Below are 17340 nucleotides of genomic sequence, written 5' to 3' on the forward strand. Positions count from 1 at the left end.
TGTGACATCGTCGGGAGAGTCACATGGTTGCAATGATCTACTAGATAACTAATCAATGTGTGTATTTTATACACATTACTACCGCTAATCTAATACAATTCAACTCTTCATTACTACTCATAATCCACATCTTAATCCGCTTCTTAATCCGTCCCACGCATTCGTATTCACAGCTCGTAAGCAGTCTTGAGCGCGCTGCGTAAATTTTGTTTTCGGGAAAACTCCTGGGGCATAGTTTAGGTATGATGTGAATCGCTTGTCGATCTCTGTTATTCTGGCATCTTGTTGCTCTGTTCTGTAGGGTATGCACTGGAGCTGTTTCTATCACTGGCTTGGTTTTTAGCTTTCCTGTCATACAGCAAATGTCATGCGCATAGTTGTACTCCACCCCTATCCTCTCCTTCTCTTTTCAGTACCCTTCACCCTCATGACATTTTTCTAAATAAACACAGTTTTTGCGTCTCTAATTGTTTCTTGCGTTGCAGCAACTTTCCGGCGTTCCAGTTTACTTTTATAAGCTTACCAAAAATTCCTTCTGCGGATTGCCTTTTCTTTTGTTATCCAAGTAAGTAAGTAAGTAAGTAAGTAAGTAAGTAAGTAAGTAAGTAAGTAAGTAAGTAAGTAAGTAAGTAAGTAAGTAAGTAAGTAAGTAAGTAAGTAAGTAAGTAAGTAAGTAAGTAAGTAAGTAAGTAAGTAAGTAAGTAAGTAAGTAAGTAAGTAAGTAAGTAAGTAAGTAAGTAAGTAAGTAAGTAAGTAAGTAAGTAAGTAAGTAAGTAAGTAAGTAAGTAAGTAAGTAAGTAAGTAAGTAAGTAAGTAAGTAAGTAAGTAAGTAAGTAAATAAGTAAGTAAGTAAGTAAGTAAGTAAGTAAGTAAGTAAGTAAGTAAGTAAGTAAGTAAGTAAGTAAGTAAGTAAGTAAGTAAGTAAGTAAGTAAGTAAGTAAGTAAGTAAGTAAGTAAGTAAGTAAGTAAGTAAGTAAGTAAGTAAGTAAGTAAGTAAGTAAGTAAGTAAGTAAGTAAGTAAGTAAGTAAGTAAGTAAGTAAGTAAGTAAGTAAGTAAGTAAGTAAGTAAGTAAGTAAGTAAGTAAGTAAGTAAGTAAGTAAGTAAGTAAGTAAGTAAGTAAGTAAGTAAGTAAGTAAGTAAGTAAGTAAGTAAGTAAGTAAGTAAGTAAGTAAGTAAGTAAGTAAGTAAGTAAGTAAGTAAGTAAGTAAGTAAGTAAGTAAGTAAGTAAGTAAGTAAGTAAGTAAGTAAGTAAGTAAGTAAGTAAGTAAGTAAGTAAGTAAGTAAGTAAGTAAGTAAGTAAGTAAGTAAGTAAGTAAGTAAGTAAGTAAGTAAGTAAGTAAGTAAGTAAGTAAGTAAGTAAGTAAGTAAGTAAGTAAGTAAGTAAGTAAGTAAGTAAGTAAGTAAGTAAGTAAGTAAGTAAGTAAGTAAGTAAGTAAGTAAGTAAGTAAGTAAGTAAGTAAGTAAGTAAGTAAGTAAGTAAGTAAGTAAGTAAGTAAGTAAGTAAGTAAGTAAGTAAGTAAGTAAGTAAGTAAGTAAGTAAGTAAGTAAGTAAGTAAGTAAGTAAGTAAGTAAGTAAGTAAGTAAGTAAGTAAGTAAGTAAGTAAGTAAGTAAGTAAGTAAGTAAGTAAGTAAGTAAGTAAGTAAGTAAGTAAGTAAGTAAGTAAGTAAGTAAGTAAGTAAGTAAGTAAGTAAGTAAGTAAGTAAGTAAGTAAGTAAGTAAGTAAGTAAGTAAGTAAGTAAGTAAGTAAGTAAGTAAGTAAGTAAGTAAGTAAGTAAGTAAGTAAGTAAGTAAGTAAGTAAGTAAGTAAGTAAGTAAGTAAGTAAGTAAGTAAGTAAGTAAGTAAGTAAGTAAGTAAGTAAGTAAGTAAGTAAGTAAGTAAGTAAGTAAGTAAGTAAGTGAGTGAGTGAGTGAGTGAGTGAGTGAGTGAGTGAGTGAGTGAGTGAGTGAGTGAGTGAGTGAGTGAGTGAGTGAGTGAGTGAGTGAGTGAGTGAGTGAGTGAGTGAGTGAGTGAGTGAGTGAGTGAGTGAGTGAGTGAGTGAGTGAGTGAGTGAGTGAGTGAGTGAGTGAGTGAGTGAGTGAGTGAGTGAGTGAGTGAGTGAGTGAGTGAGTGAGTGAGTGAGTGAGTGAGTGAGTGAGTGAGTGAGTGAGTGAGTGAGTGAGTGAGTGAGTGAGTGAGTGAGTGAGTGAGTGAGTGAGTGAGTGAGTGAGTGAGTGAGTGAGTGAGTGAGTGAGTGAGTGAGTGAGTGAGTGAGTGAGTGAGTGAGTGAGTGAGTGAGTGTGAGTGAGTGAGTGAGTGAGTGAGTGAGTGAGTGAGTGAGTGAGTGAGTGAGTGAGTGAGTGAGTGAGTGAGTGAGTGAGTGAGTGAGTGAGTGAGTGAGTGAGTGAGTGAGTGAGTGAGTGAGTGAGTGAGTGAGTGAGTGAGTGAGTGAGTGAGTGAGTGAGTGAGTGAGTGAGTGAGTGAGTGAGTGAGTGAGTGAGTGAGTGAGTGAGTGAGTGAGTGAGTGAGTGAGTGAGTGAGTGAGTGAGTGAGTGAGTGAGTGAGTGAGTGAGTGAGTGAGTGAGTGAGTGAGTGAGTGAGTGAGTGAGTGAGTGAGTGAGTGAGTGAGTGAGTGAGTGAGTGAGTGAGTGAGTGAGTGAGTGAGTGAGTGAGTGAGTGAGTGAGTGAGTGAGTGAGTGAGTGAGTGAGTGAGTGAGTGAGTGAGTGAGTGAGTGAGTGAGTGAGTGAGTGAGTGAGTGAGTGAGTGAGTGAGTGAGTGAGTGAGTGAGTGAGTGAGTGAGTGAGTGAGTGAGTGAGTGAGTGAGTAGGTAAACTGAATAATATGAATAGAACGATCAATCAGTAAATTGGTCCATCAAGGAAGCAACCATTCAGTCATATAGTTAATTAACTGCCCATTACTTTTCAAAAAGGGAACATTTCTCTGTGATTTCTGTTTTCTCTGACTCTTGCCTTCCTTCTTGATATCTCCAATAACGAGCTCTTAATTTCACTACACTTGTCTCCTCATTAGTTAGCTGGTTAATCCTATAATTAGAGGACGCTGCGGTCGGTTTTTAGTCGGGGGAATAGTTTTCTGAATTCAGTCTGGTCCGTACTCAAGCTTTGTGAACGGAGAAGACGCTCGGGTTTCGACGGTTGCGTTGAAATTATACTATGAAGGCAATTATACCACCACGTTTTCGAAGTGAGCCTCTCCACGCGGGTGCAGTGGTTAGGGAGCTCGACTGCTGAAATCAAGGATGTGGGATCCAATCCCAGCTTTCGTGGCAGCTTTTAGATGGAGGCGAAAAGGCTTCGCGCCTGCGTGCTGTGCGATGTCAGTGCATGTTAAAGAACCCCTGGTGGTCGAAATTTTTGGAGTTCTGCACTACGGCGTCATTCATAGCCTGAGTAGCTTTGGGACGTTAAACCCCATTTTTTTTATTTATTTATTTATTTATTTATTTATTTATTTATTTATTTATTTATTTATTTATTTATTTATTTATTTATTTATTTATTTATTTATTTATTTATTTATTTATTTATTTATTTATTTATTCGGTATACCTACATCATCACCAGGACGGCATTATTGTCGGGGGTCGGGGGTACAAATACAGGAGGTCGCACAAGGAAATGCATCCGTGAATCCAACAACATGCAAGCATTAAAAAATAGCAATAAAAGAAAAACAAACTGACAAAAGGTATAGAAATTTTTTGAAAAATAACACAATGTACAATAACTTTACAATAACAAAAGAAAGGGTACATACAGTAAGATAAATTCAGAAATCAATAAAAGATGAAACTTTCGATTGAATTTACAATGCTAGACGCAGCCGTCTCTTCATTAAGGAGCTGGTTCCAATGGTTAATCGTGTTAGGAAAAAATGAATACTTAAACACATTAATGTGGCACTGATAAGATCTGATTTTATTAGCGTAGTCTCTCCTAGACGGTACGTATTGCGGCTCCCTAATAAACAGTATTTTATCAATACCAGTTTTATTTTCATGTATACTGTGAGGAATTTTTAAGATTGGGATTTTTTTGCGTGAAGCGAGTTTTCCAGCCCAACCCTTCCCGTATATCGAATTCTCTCGCAGTGTAATTATAATATTCTTTTAAGAAGCATGCTGCCTGTATCTGCACCCGTTCTAGGGTACCTAAACCAAACCAAACGTTCGTTGAAGTGAGTTCAGCACCAGAACCAGACTACAGAAAGGAAGGACAACACGAGCGCTTCCTTCTTGCTGTACGGTTTCCGGCGCTACATTCACTTCGACGGAAAAGCCACCTAGCCTTGCTTCTTCGTGTGCCAACGAACAGCATCACTTCCCGCTTAATGAAGGCTTTAACACTTAATAATTTGAACGCGCGCCGGATTACAAAACGCCGCCTGCCAAGGCGCGACGGTGTATGTTTGACCAGGTAGGGCGCATAAAAGCCATGGCACGTACGCAGCGGCGCCTCTTTAGTACACTAAAATTAGAAAAAGAAGACATATGCATCTGTGTGCGTCTGTTTATTTAGCAAACTTGTTTTAGCTCCGAGTGGTTACAGATTTCTGGCGGCACGTTACATTTGAAAACCAAACTCAAGTGTATTTTTAGCGTTAGATAGCGGCAGCGCTGATTAGTTTGCAGTTGAGCGCTAGTTTCGGTAATCTCGCATAAAAACGTCCAATGTGTAAGCAGTGTAAGCAAGGCAATGAAATCTGAACCGCACCCTATTTTGTCGCATCCTTAGCGGTTTTAGTTGAAGCAGCCTTATTCATGTCAGCTTAACATCGCCCTAGCTTTAACTAATAGCTAAGAGACAGGGTAATTTAGTGGCCAGCTGTGTCTGCTGGTTAACTTGACCGCACAGGTGCAAGTTTGACTCGCACTGCACTGACTCTGTGACTGAACTAATGCGCTTATGTTTCAAGCCTGCATTTCGTCTTTGATGTTCGTCGTGAGTGACGGCTCTAAATTAACTTCGATTGCCCGGGTTTCTTTAACGCTATACGCACTTATTTTTATTTCCCTATAATCAATACGCGGTCATCGGGATCGGAAACCGAGCGGGAGAATTCGTGTTCAGCCACAACGAAACGATCCAGCCACTGCAATGCTGCTCACCGGACTAATCTTGCGCTGCCTTCGTTCCGCAGGCTGTGGGCCGAGGTGTTCCACGTGAGCGGTCAGGGCGGCGCCGTCAAGTGGCAGCAGGTGTCGGAGGACCTGGTGCCGGTCAACATCACCTGCATCCAGGACTCGCCCGACTGCGTCTTCCACATCACCGCATACAACTCGCAGGTCGACAAGATACTCGACGTCAGGCTCGTGCAGCCCGGTGAGTCGACGCTCGATCCTCGTGGTGATGACATTCGTGTTGTCATTCGATGGCAACCTTGATGCGCCATGCAGTGTGGAGACTGCCAGGATAACTTTGATACCTATTTATTTAGACACCTAACTTAACGACGTGTTCCTAGGTGAGTTGTACGTGCGGTACGCATTCAGTTGATGCTCATGTCCCGTGCATCCGTAAGCTCAGGTGCAACCATAAGCAAAGGGCCACAGAGAGCTGGTTCTCCTCATTATTAGGGTACGGTAATACAGTCAAACGCTTTCATCGGTCTATTTAGCCAAGGTTTGTTTCTGAATGGCGGGATTCTAGAAGGCGAAGCAGTCTGGGTCATCACTGGAAGGTCTGGAAATTTCTAGTGCTAATTCCCTCAATGAGTCACGCAAAGCGAACAGCAGAGAATGCTTCATGAGGGCATCGCAATGGCAAACGTATAACAGTAAAGAGAACACTCCGCAGAGTACTGAGTCTTGGATCACATTGCTTGTGCATTCATTCCCTGTAATTTTCGTCGTTCTATGAATTTTGCTGCTATGTACAGTCTTAATGACATAATTACGCATGCTGTTCGCTTCGCACTTATTTATTTCCCTATCAGCTTGATTTCTGAAGCCACAGCGCCATTTATGAGTGTTCGCCAGCTAAATGGACGCGCTCGCCACAACCAGGTTCGAGAGCTTACGTGCAAATATCTATCTCCTCGTTTCCTGCGCTTCTTAGGTACCCGGCTCGGCCAGGCGTCCGAGTGCTTTGTCTACTGGAAGGACTCGCACACGGGTGACACATGGGGCCTAAACTTCACCTCACCTCTGGATGCCAAGCAGTTTCGAGAATGCTGCGTATGTATTTTTCCCCTCCTTCTTCTCACCTCCCTCATCTCAGTTCACTGTAACCGTCGAGCGCAATTTACGGAAGTCGGAACTCTGCTCGTTCTCGTGGAGTTGTTGGCTATTTTTACCGTCACAGTTGATTCAGTATGTCGGGCTTCCAATGACCACCGATATACAATTGTGCTTGTTTTGAAATTTCACGATAGACTCAGACTGGTGGATGAATGCTTGTAACATCGTGCCAGTAAAATAGTCTCAAATCACGAGTGCGTAAGATAACAGACGAGAAACAAAGGAGAAATCGACTGTCCGGCTTTATGATACGGTCGGCGAGAAAGCGGCTAGCTTTTTGTACATCTTTGCTGAATGTCACGTGAATAACAAAGCTAGAAGATTTTTTTTTTTTTTTTTTTTGCATTCAGCATCACAGATAAACCATATAAAATCATCGTTGCTATTCTGCTCGCAAAGAAGTTTATGGGCTAGAAAAAGTCTGTCTGACACTCAATCCCGAGTTTAAATTGATGAAGCTGTTACCTTTTGCTCGTGCTCATAAATTTGGTTAACTATATGATACTTAAAAAAAAAAAAACATTATACGCATTTCTAATCGTCCGCATAGGTGGAAAAACGAATACGACAAGGTCGCCTTCTTCCGTGCGCTGTCAACCCGAAGCTGTTGACCGCGAAATATGCGTTCATGTTGTAATTAAACAGCAGATGAAAGTAGTGTAATGAATGCAGGATCGCTACGGTACAAATATTTTCTTCCGTTTCACAATTAGTACCTTATTAGCCATTCTTTAAATTTGTTGCAAAATTGGTATGCGAAAGGAGGTTCCATAGTTGCGGACTGAATTCGGACCTCCTGTACAGAATAAACATGTGATAAGTAAATTAATGTGCTGCATATTATCAATGAAAAGTCAGGTAAGTGTTGTACATATAATATATAAAATATTTGCATATTTTACTCTAGCATGAATAAAGGTGTGTAACATTAAAACATAAAGAAGTTATTAATAGAAAAAAATCATTATATTAAGAAAATAGCGCGCTAACAGCAGATATTTTGAGTATATCAACATACTAAATAGGAAACATCAACTTTTAGGTGACGTTGTAGTTCATGTCAAACATTATATAGTGTACAATCGTGAATAAAAGTGGTATACAACACGCAGCTGGTGGCGAAGCGTGGGAGAATTTCATCGAAAAGCCATCTAGTGACAGCAACAGGGACAGTGAGAGCGGGAGCGACACATGCATGTCAATTAAATGGGTAACCGCCACGATTGTCTCGATCCCAGGTAGCTCTTGCTAGATGGCGTTGCAGCGCAGTATTCCGCTTCGCCACCAGCTGCTGGGTGTTGTATACCACTTTTGCTCACAACTGTACTTAATTTTTTAACTTATAAAGGAAAGGGGTTCGCTAATAGTACTCACAAAGTTGAAGTGTCCTTACCGTTGTTAGTTATTACTTTTGATAAGAGTAAACTGTTGTTAGAAATGAACCTGGTTCTCAGTATTGCAATCCGCCGTCTGTCTCACTAAACAATTTAATGACATGTACACTCTAAATATGGAAGTAGTCAAAATAAAGTAGAACTCAGATGAAAACATATATAACCCTATCCTCGTTTTTATGGATAATAAAACTTCATATCGCCATGCAGGAACGCCGTATCAACCTCTGCGAAGTCACAGATATGCACAAAACGCTTTGCACCTGAAATTTGTCCGTTAGTCATGTGTTACCAGCAGTGGTTGTTAGCAAAAATAGCGCCTTGAAATTGCATAGGTTTAGAAATTTTAGAAATGGACAATTAGTATCTGATAAGAACCACCATTAAGCACAGAAAATTAGTGCCCATGGTCTTCCTTTATTGCTGCCTTCAAAAAACAATGAGCATATCGGCTATTCTGTCTCTCAGCATAAAATCATTCATATATCATCCATAACATACCTTAAAGCAAAACTCAAAAACAAACAAACAAACAAAAAATAAACGTCCAAATGTGTCCGCCGAACTAATCAGGCAACGGAGCAAGCGACATGGTCGACGTTGTTCCACGCACGCCGATCTTACTTAGAATAGTTCGCAGTGGCGCCGAAACATGGCGCACACTTCGTGAAAGTCGCCATATGTGCCATGGTCGCCTTGAGCGGCAGGCGCACCTTATATACAGCAAGGCACAGCAAGATATACTTTTGGCTCTTGGTGGCTGAAAAATGAATGTCTAAAGTCGTTGACATGGGCTTGCACTTTCTGCGGTGCTGATATTTACTAGGACTCGTGCCTTTTCTTTTTTTTTTTTTTTAAACCGCAGAAAGAGACAACTGATTCGTTTTGAAGCCTATCTTGCAGCGTAGACTGTACGAGAAAGACTATTCTGCGCCGCCGGTTTTCGCCAGTTGTGGCATTACCTGCTCGTTCGTTCTCTCTCATTCGCACGGGAAGGTAATCGTTTTGCATGTAGACTGGAACTTTGTTTAGCTAGGGCTATTTTCTTCATTTTTTTTTTCAATGTGTCGACCGAGTTGGTAAATAAAAGGGATAACAATAAAGTGTGGAGTGGAGTCCATTACTGCCCAGATCACGTATGAGTACGTCTGTGTTGCTGCGGCTTGCCTAGGTTTCCCTACTCGTCCGTTTCGCTGTGTCACTCAAGTAAATGGACTATTTTTTTTTTTAGAATTGCAGCTCTACTGAAAATTGCAAGTAATGCACGTTTCTAGTCCGTCAGAGCAATCCCAAGAACATGAGGGGCAGCCACGTTTAAATATATATTGAAGGCTTTGCGAGCTGCAGTTTTATGCGCAATTGAATTATTAACATTTCCATTAATTTTTAATACTTATTGTTTTGAAGTGGTTAAAATACGAGTGCTACGAATATAATCTTAGCGCCGGATACCAGGCAAACGAGGCCTCAACGCACTTATCTTCAGGCAATCGCCCCAGGAAGAAGAGCCTGGATGATCCGAAATTAAGAAAAGCGTTGTGTGAACTGGCTGTTCAAAGAATGTAATTCGAAGGGCCATAGGCGCAGTTTTATTGGCGCCCTGTGTGCAGCATCACGCATATCCTTCTTTTTTTTTTTTTTTTTTTTTTCCTGCAGTCCCCCGCCTTCAAGTTTTCTCGAAAGGCGTCTTCTTCCTATTCGCTCAAGTTAGAACCACCAAAGGTATGTTGGAAAACAACTTGTTGTCCTTAACTCTCTTTATGTACGCAAACAATGGGCATCTTTTCATCGGACTTGAGACTCAGTTTCTCAACAAATCTCTGAACTTCAAACGCACAGTCTGTGAGCAGTATATTTCACTCGCATCAACCTGTGCACTCAGGTAGCCTATAAATGTGGTTTACCATGTCTATGTTACGGTGAAATATGGTGTCGCACACACAAGTAATACATCTCAGTAATACCAGAGAACGCTGAATTATGCTCACACTAAGCAGTCGCAGAGTGGGTATTGGGATTATTTTTCACTTCTTGAGCAACCTAAACAACTAGTTTTTTTTCTTGCCATCCAACGCAAATTACTCCACATGACTTCCATTTCGACTGGACAGGGAAGAGCAAGCGGGTAAGACGTGCTTGCTGCTATGGTCGCGCAACCTACATTGTGTTGCTCATAGCGGTCACTGCTCAAAACGACCGGAGTTGGAAATGAGGAGAACATTTAAATGTTCTCCGTTCAGTTTTTTTTTTCTTCTTCTTTCAATGCGATAGCGTTATAGGCTCTGTTCTCCAGAAAATGGCGTCATGACATGGCTTCGTGAATGGCAGGTGACATGGCCGACAACTGATTCATCGACAGGTTGTGTGACGTCATGCGATCACATGAAATGGCCAAGTTTACAGCAGCCGCCAGCACGGCTTTCTCCTTTGATGTGGGCGGGCGACAGCGAGCGTACCCTCCAGGACTCATGCATCGCGAATCACACATGCTGTTCCTTTGCCACGCTACGAGGGTGCGTTGGTATAGCTTGATCGAAGTCGGGCTTTAAATCTATGTCGGGTGGTCTCACATAATGTGGTACGTTACGACTGTATGCTAATAAGTATGTGTGGGATAATAAGGCACAACTTATAAGATTACTATATTAAATTTTCTAATATAAAATAATAATTAAGATATATAATTATAAATTATAAGATTCGCAGAGTATCAAAGTGAATGCACGCGAACCATGACCGGCAAGGGAAGGCGACAAGTAGAAGTCATTAACGTTGTCACGTCGTACGCTTAAAGGCGAAGTTTAGGTCTCTCAGAAAATTTTTATTTTTCGCTCCGATTTCGGCATGTTTCTGGTACCTAGCCGAGGATAAAAATAGAAAAAGTTATAGGCATCAGGGAGTATGAACACGCAAGAAACAATGGCACCTCATGGCGTGCGGCCTAACCAGCTTTGAGATTTTCGCTTCAGGACCGCAAGGTGCCATTCTCAGGATTTATGTTCAGAGAAGTGCGCCGTCGATTCACAATGGTACTGTGCCAATCATTGATAGCTGGCGCCACCAAGTGTGGATTCTTCAAATGAGGTGCATGTGCTAGAAAATGTTTTACTTTCCTTCAGTGGTACACAAAATGGTGCCAATGCAGTTTTCACTGTGGAACTAATTATCATATGTTCATTTCTATTCGATCAACTGTTTTATCGTAACATGATCAAATAAGCTGCAAGGCCATTTGCTGTCTCGAAAAAAAAAATGTGTTCTTAAAACGTCGCGCCTCAAAGTAATTTCGGTAGCATCAAATAAATGTGTGTTTTTATGAGCATTAATTATTAAAATGTTACGCATCTTTTGTTCATCGAAAATGGAACGACTGGTACAAAATATTACAATGATGGTTTGCGAAAGGTTTTTTCTTTTTTATTTTCAAAAGGTGAAAGAGAGTGGAAAGGCATTAGACAAAAATGCAATCGTAGCTTTACCCCTATGCCTGTGCAAGTTGTTTGTTAGAAATCTTGACTTTGGAGGGATATAGTGAGCATGGAACAAGTTACATCACATAATACTTGTGATGCCTCGCAGATGCAAACACTAATCATTTTCTGGAAATTGCAAGCGGTGTGAAGTACAGGCTAACTAAAACGGCTCATAATGTCGAAAATAGCAAGGAGAGATAAGAATGCCTTCCTGAACATACAGTGTCAAGCAGTTGAGGACAACAGCCAATTAAGGAACAACAAGAGCTCTGTATAAGACAATCAAAGATATCAAAGGAAGCTTCTGTGCTAAGCTGGGCGTGATAAAGGACAAACGAGGCAAGGACCTCACTGAAGCCTCAGAGATAAAGAAGAGGTGGCAGGAATACACAGAAGAACTGTACAAGAAGGACCCGGATGAGCAAACCCAACATAGGACGGTTGTGATTACTGATCTCGAGCCGGGCATCCTGAAGAGTGAAGTTGAATGGGCCTTAGCCAGCCTTGCTAAGAACAAAGCTAGCGGAATTGATGGTATTCCAGCTGAGTTGCTTCAAAACCTCAACCACGACGCTGTTAACACACTGCATACATTATGTCAAAAGATTTGGACAACCCTGCAGTGGCCACAGGATTGGAGGAGGTCAGTTTACATCCCCATTCCAAAGAAAGGCAGTGCCAAAGATTGTTCCAACTACCGCACGATCGCACTTATTTCGCATGCTAGCAAGGTGATGTTAAAAATCCTGCAAGGTAGGCTGCAGCAGTATGTGGATCGGGAGCTTCCGGACGTGCAAGCTGGGTTTCGCAAGGGCAGAGGAACTAGAGACCAAATTGCCAACCTTCGCTGGATCATGGAAAAAGCAAGAGAGTTCCAGAAACCCATTTACTTCTGCTTTATTGATTATGCGAAAGCGTTTGACTGCGTAGATCACAGCAGATTGTGGCAAGCTCTCCAAGAGATGGGAGTTCCAATTCACCTCATCTGTCTCCTCAGGAACCTTTATGAAGGGCAAGAGGCCACAGTCAGAACTGGGCATGGTCTTACTGATTTGTTTCCGATTGAGAAAGGGGTGAGGCAAGGCTGCATACTGTCGCCCTGCCTATTTAACCTATATGCAGAGTGCATCATGAGAAAGGCCGGTCTGGACGAGTCTTCAGCTGGAGTGAAGATTGCTGGAAAACGTATCAACAACCTTAGATATGCGGATGATACCACTTTAATGGCAGAAAGTGAAGTGGAACTCAAGAGACTTCTGATGCGCGTACAAGAAGAGAGTGAGAAGTTTGGGCTTAAACTGGATATTAAAAAGACGAAGATCATGGCGTCTTGCCCTATCAAGTCCTGGAGCATCAATGGACAAGAAGTGGAAGCTGTGACAGACTTTCTGTTCTTGGGCGCCAAGATTACCTCGGAAGGAGACTGCAGCCATGAAATGAGACGCCTGCTTCTGGGAAAGAGAGCAATGGTTAGCCTTGACCGTCTAGTAAAGAGCAGAGACATTAGTCTGCCAACCAAGATCCGTATAACCCGTGCTATGGTCTTTCCAGTTGTGATGTATGGATGCGAGAGTTGGACTGTGAAAAAGGCTGACCGCCGAAGAATTGACGCGTTTGAATTGTGGTGCTGGCGAAGACTCTTAAGAGTTCCTTGGACTGCCAGAAGATCAAATCAGTCGATATTGTTGACCATAAACCCTGACTGCTCATTGGAGGGTCAAATTCTAAAGTTAAAGCTCAGCTACTTTGGTCATCTGATGAGACGAGAGGAGTCGCTGGAGAAAGATTTGATGTTGGGAAAGGTTGAGGGTCGCCGGAGAAGGGGTAGGCAGCGAACGCGATGGTTAGATGGCATTCTCGAGGCATTGCAGATGAAGCTATGTGATGTTAAGAAGATAGTGAGAGACCGGAAAGCGTGGCGTGACATGGTCCATAGGGTCACGAAGAGTCGGACACGACTGAACGCCTGAACTGAACTGAACTGAACTGTTGGTATTCTGTGTGCACGGCAGATTAATTACGATAATTGGAACCGCCGCCATGGCGAGTGGCACGCGGAGGCATCGAAATGTCTAGCGTATCAAATTTCTTGTTTGGAGAGCAATTTAAAAAAAAAAATATGTAGCTCAGTTGGAAGAGCACCGGACGCGTTATTCGGAGGTCGTGGGTTCGGATCCCACCATCGGCACGTTGTTTTTTCTTCTACTTTGTGTTTAATTATCTTTCCCCTAAGCAGATTAGATTACTAATTTCGGTGATTATCCAAGTAAACAATAATAAAAAAAGACATAAATTACCATTCCCAACGCTTTCCTTGGCCTCGCCGACTGTTGGCTTCTTTCCTTCATGTACTATAACGAGCACCCTCCTTTCTCCTTAATTGATCTGCTTATATATATATATATATATATATATATATATATATATATATATATATATATATATATATATATATATATATATATATATATATTTTTTTTTTTTCAAATTACTCTCCAAACAAGAAATTTGATACGCTAGACATTTAGATGCCTCCGCGTGCCACCCATTACATATATATATATATATATATATATATATATATATATATATATATATATATATATATATATATATATATATATATATATATATATATATATATATATATATATATATATATAATTAGTTTCTTCTTGGTCGGTCATTCAACTGTCCGACCATTAAATGTTTGTTAGGCAAAATAGATGATTTATTCATCAGTCGGTCGATATTAATGCGTGCTATTTTAACTTATGCGCTTTATCTAGAGCGCATCAGCCAACTTTTTAAATTTTCAGCCGTTTGGTAGACCGATTGATTGTGGTTGCTATATGGAGCAACTAACGGGAGTGTTTCGTTTTCTTGAGCTTTTCGAGTGACCGGTGTGTCTTGCACGCTGGCATTGCAGCAGAAATCCAAGAGCAGCAAGCGCAAGCCCCAGTCGACGCCCAGCTCCCCGTCACGGGGCCGTGCCGAGCTGCAGTGCACCTGCATGACGGCTGAGAACTTGCACCGGGCGCGCAACGGGCGCGTCCGCTACACGGGCGGCGCGGCCACCCTGCCCCGCGCACAGCAACTCTCCACCAGGTGCGTGAGTGGAGCGCTCGCCGAGTGCACCGAAAATGCACCAAGCGTACACCAAGCGTACACCAATGTGCACCGAGCATGCACCGAGCATGCACTGAGCATGTACTGAGCATGCACGGAGCATGCACTGAGCATGCACTGAGCGTGCACTGAGCGTGCACTGAGCGTGCACCGAACACGAAGAAATACATGAAAAGAAGATATTTTTGATCGAAGCAAAGGAATGACATGAGCGAGCGCCAGTTCTGCAAACATTCTTCGCCCGTTTCGTCCTTTTGTAACCCGAAAATGGTTTCCTTTTCAAATCAGCAGTATAAGTAAGAATGGAACCTTGTTCTCTATCAGCTTGCTTATATGAAATCAATTACTCATCAGAATTCACCAAAGCGCAGTCATTACTCCATGTTGAAGTATTTCCCTAAGCATTATATCGACACCTTTCACACCTCTACTTGCTGTTAAATTCGTTGTCTCCTTGCTGCCTGACTTGCTAGGCGTCTTGTCTATCTCACTTTGTAGAGCGACTGTCGCGGACAGACGGTGGTCCCGATTTCGGACCTCGGCCCGGAGCGAATTTTTCTTCAGACTACGAAGTTTCTGGAACGGCTGTATATATTTCACTTGTAGCTCTGTGGCGTAGTTATTCCTTTCTACAAATTTGCTTTACTTTATGGGATTCCCCTAAACATTGTACCGATATCTATACGCTCGCTCCGGTTTTCATTTCACACGTTTACAGGCAAGGTCTGGAGCACACCCGGTCGGGCACGAGCAGTGGCCAGGCGTCAGCGAGGGCCACTGCGCGTGCTCAGGCCGTGGCCGCCGCGCTCACTGCGTCTTCGCAGCAGCAGAAGCAGCAGCAACAGCAGCAGCAGGACGGGGCCTCGAGCACGACCACGGCCGCCAGTGTGCACGGCGCAGCGACGACGTCCAGGGCCGCAGCGGGCAGCTCGTCGGTGTCTTCGCACCGCCGCCGGACCGCCGCCGCATGTGAGTTAGCAGAAACATTCGTAATAGGCCAGCTGTAGACCTGTTTACAAGGCATGCAGCAAACGAAAAGTGAGACTCTGCGAAGCTCTTAAGAAATGCGAGAAGTCGCAACGTTCGCTGCCACCGCCTATAAGTTTGCAGGAGCATTCTTAATAGTCTCAGCTGATGTTTACATAGTAGCAACAAGCAAAAAGTGAATATCTGCGAAACACTGAATTAAAAAATTACGAGGGACTTTAGCGACTGAAGTAGTGAAAGGCGAAAGCCTGAGTGCCGCATTCTGCTACGCAACTGGCACTAATTAGTAATTAATTAATTAATCATTATTTAGACAAATATGTATTAGTTAGGTATTAAGCAGGTAATTGACTAATTACTGAATTGATTAGTCAAAAATTAGGTAATGGATGAATCACTTATTTAGTAATTATTTAGTAATGAATCAATTATTTAATTAGTCATTAATTAGTAATTGATCATTGACATATGACCATATAAGCCACGCATTCGCGCATACTGTGGTGGTGCTCAGTGATTGGGCGAGGCCTCTATGACGTCATCCCGCCTCGGCCAATCAGAGCCGCCGCAAAAGCGGGACACATTTTGTACACGACATCATGAGCCATTAAAGGCTTTTGCCTTAAAAAGCCGCAAGGGTCGCTGCAGCCGCCTGTGCTTTGCGGGAGCAGCAAAAAAAAAAAAAAGAGTGAATCTCTGCGAAGCACTGAAGGAACGTGAAAAGCCGCAAGGGGCGCTGTCATCGCAATGTGGAAGTACAGATTGCTTTTCGTGGATTTTCGTTTCTTTGGGGGATAATTTGTACCGATACCGGTTGGTCCTGGCAAAGTGACAGTAAGTGGCAGTGCTATACATGTCAAAATGGTGCCTAAAATATGGCGTGCCAATCGCTCCGGATGCTGGATTGCATCCATACGCTAGGTGATAACTCTCACCTATTTGATAGAAAGGTGCTGCTATTAGATATTTTTATGACTTTGAAATGCATGCTCTTAAAGTGGTCGCATTTGTTTTTATTTCGACCTTTCTGTTTATATAACGAAAACCTTCATTTTAGTGAAGAGGACTCAGGGAAAACTGCGTAATAACACCTACTTGCTGATATTTATAATGTTTAAAAGCTGTCGACTCTAAACGAAGAAGGTAACTTAGCATCTACTGAGACATGCTACTTGAGCATGGTAGCTGTCAAATATGGTGTGGCTGATTTATTTATAGAAAATTTTATTTCGTTATTTAAAACGTAAGAATGCTTTATTAAAAAACACATAAAACATCATGTATAGACGGCCACTGTCTTTATTTAAGCATCTAAATACTGCTCATGCGTCGCAGGAGAATGTGACAATATGTAGTGATATTTAATGCAGTTATCAAGATTTGATATATGTGTGCAGCTACTTTCTTAGGGCTGTTGAGAAATCAAGGCTCAGTGGTATATACCATGAAGGTTTTGTTGTCTAAAATTTGTCCACAAGGTTCGTGAGCTTTTCCTAAGAAGGCAACTTTATTGTGCTTGTTTTGTATCATGTGCTTTTACTATAATATTCTAAAGATCATGGGGCACAAAATTCGTGTACCAATCTAATTCCTTGAGACTGTCAAGGATTGCAACGATCGAGGATTGTGCTGCTGTGGTTGCTTCTCCTACTGCAGCATCGCTAGGCAGAGAAGCATGCTTTTCAGGCTCTCTGAGGTTGAACAGATAAAAGACGAACTTCATTGCGAGTAGCTACGAATAAGGTCGTGCACGTATTAATGCGGCATCGATAAAGGCCCCAGACCTTAGAAAACCCCGGGTCGGCGTTGGTGGCGCTATCACGGGTGTGCCTCTGGGAGGTCATGGCGAGAGCAGCAACCACAATGGCAGAAGCTAGCATCTCGGACTTCACATTTCAGATGGAAGGATGAGGGGAATCGTACTCTCCGGCACCCTTGCATCCCGAACCAGACTCTCTACCCCTAGGCCACGCAGGCATGTTCGTGCGGCTTACTTAAGCAAAGCTTTATATTTTATTTTGGTTTAACATAATGCGGTAGCTGAAGGCTCTATGCTGAAGAGTCGGATTGCATAGCTAGAAATTAAAGGATTATTTATTAAGCAAGTCGCAAAGT

At 41.9% G+C, this 17340-nt stretch overlaps 1 protein-coding gene across 1 annotated transcript in view; it reads left to right on the top strand.

Annotated features, from left to right (window-relative positions):
* Positions 1-17340, top strand: part of LOC146208645 (protein still life, isoform SIF type 1-like) — a 191122-nt gene that overhangs the window by 111607 nt on the left and 62175 nt on the right. The window contains exons 3-7 of the mRNA XM_084579004.1: positions 5144-5325; positions 6061-6179; positions 9293-9358; positions 14039-14217; positions 14957-15207. Of these exons, the coding sequence (XP_084435130.1) occupies positions 5144-5325; positions 6061-6179; positions 9293-9358; positions 14039-14217; positions 14957-15207 (797 nt within the window). The remainder of the gene's footprint in view (positions 1-5143; positions 5326-6060; positions 6180-9292; positions 9359-14038; positions 14218-14956; positions 15208-17340) is intronic.

This window comes from Amblyomma maculatum, chromosome 1, assembly GCF_055883805.1.
Source record: "Amblyomma maculatum isolate TAMU_Amacu chromosome 1, ASM5588380v1, whole genome shotgun sequence".
Lineage (NCBI taxonomy): Eukaryota > Metazoa > Arthropoda > Arachnida > Ixodida > Ixodidae > Amblyomma > Amblyomma maculatum.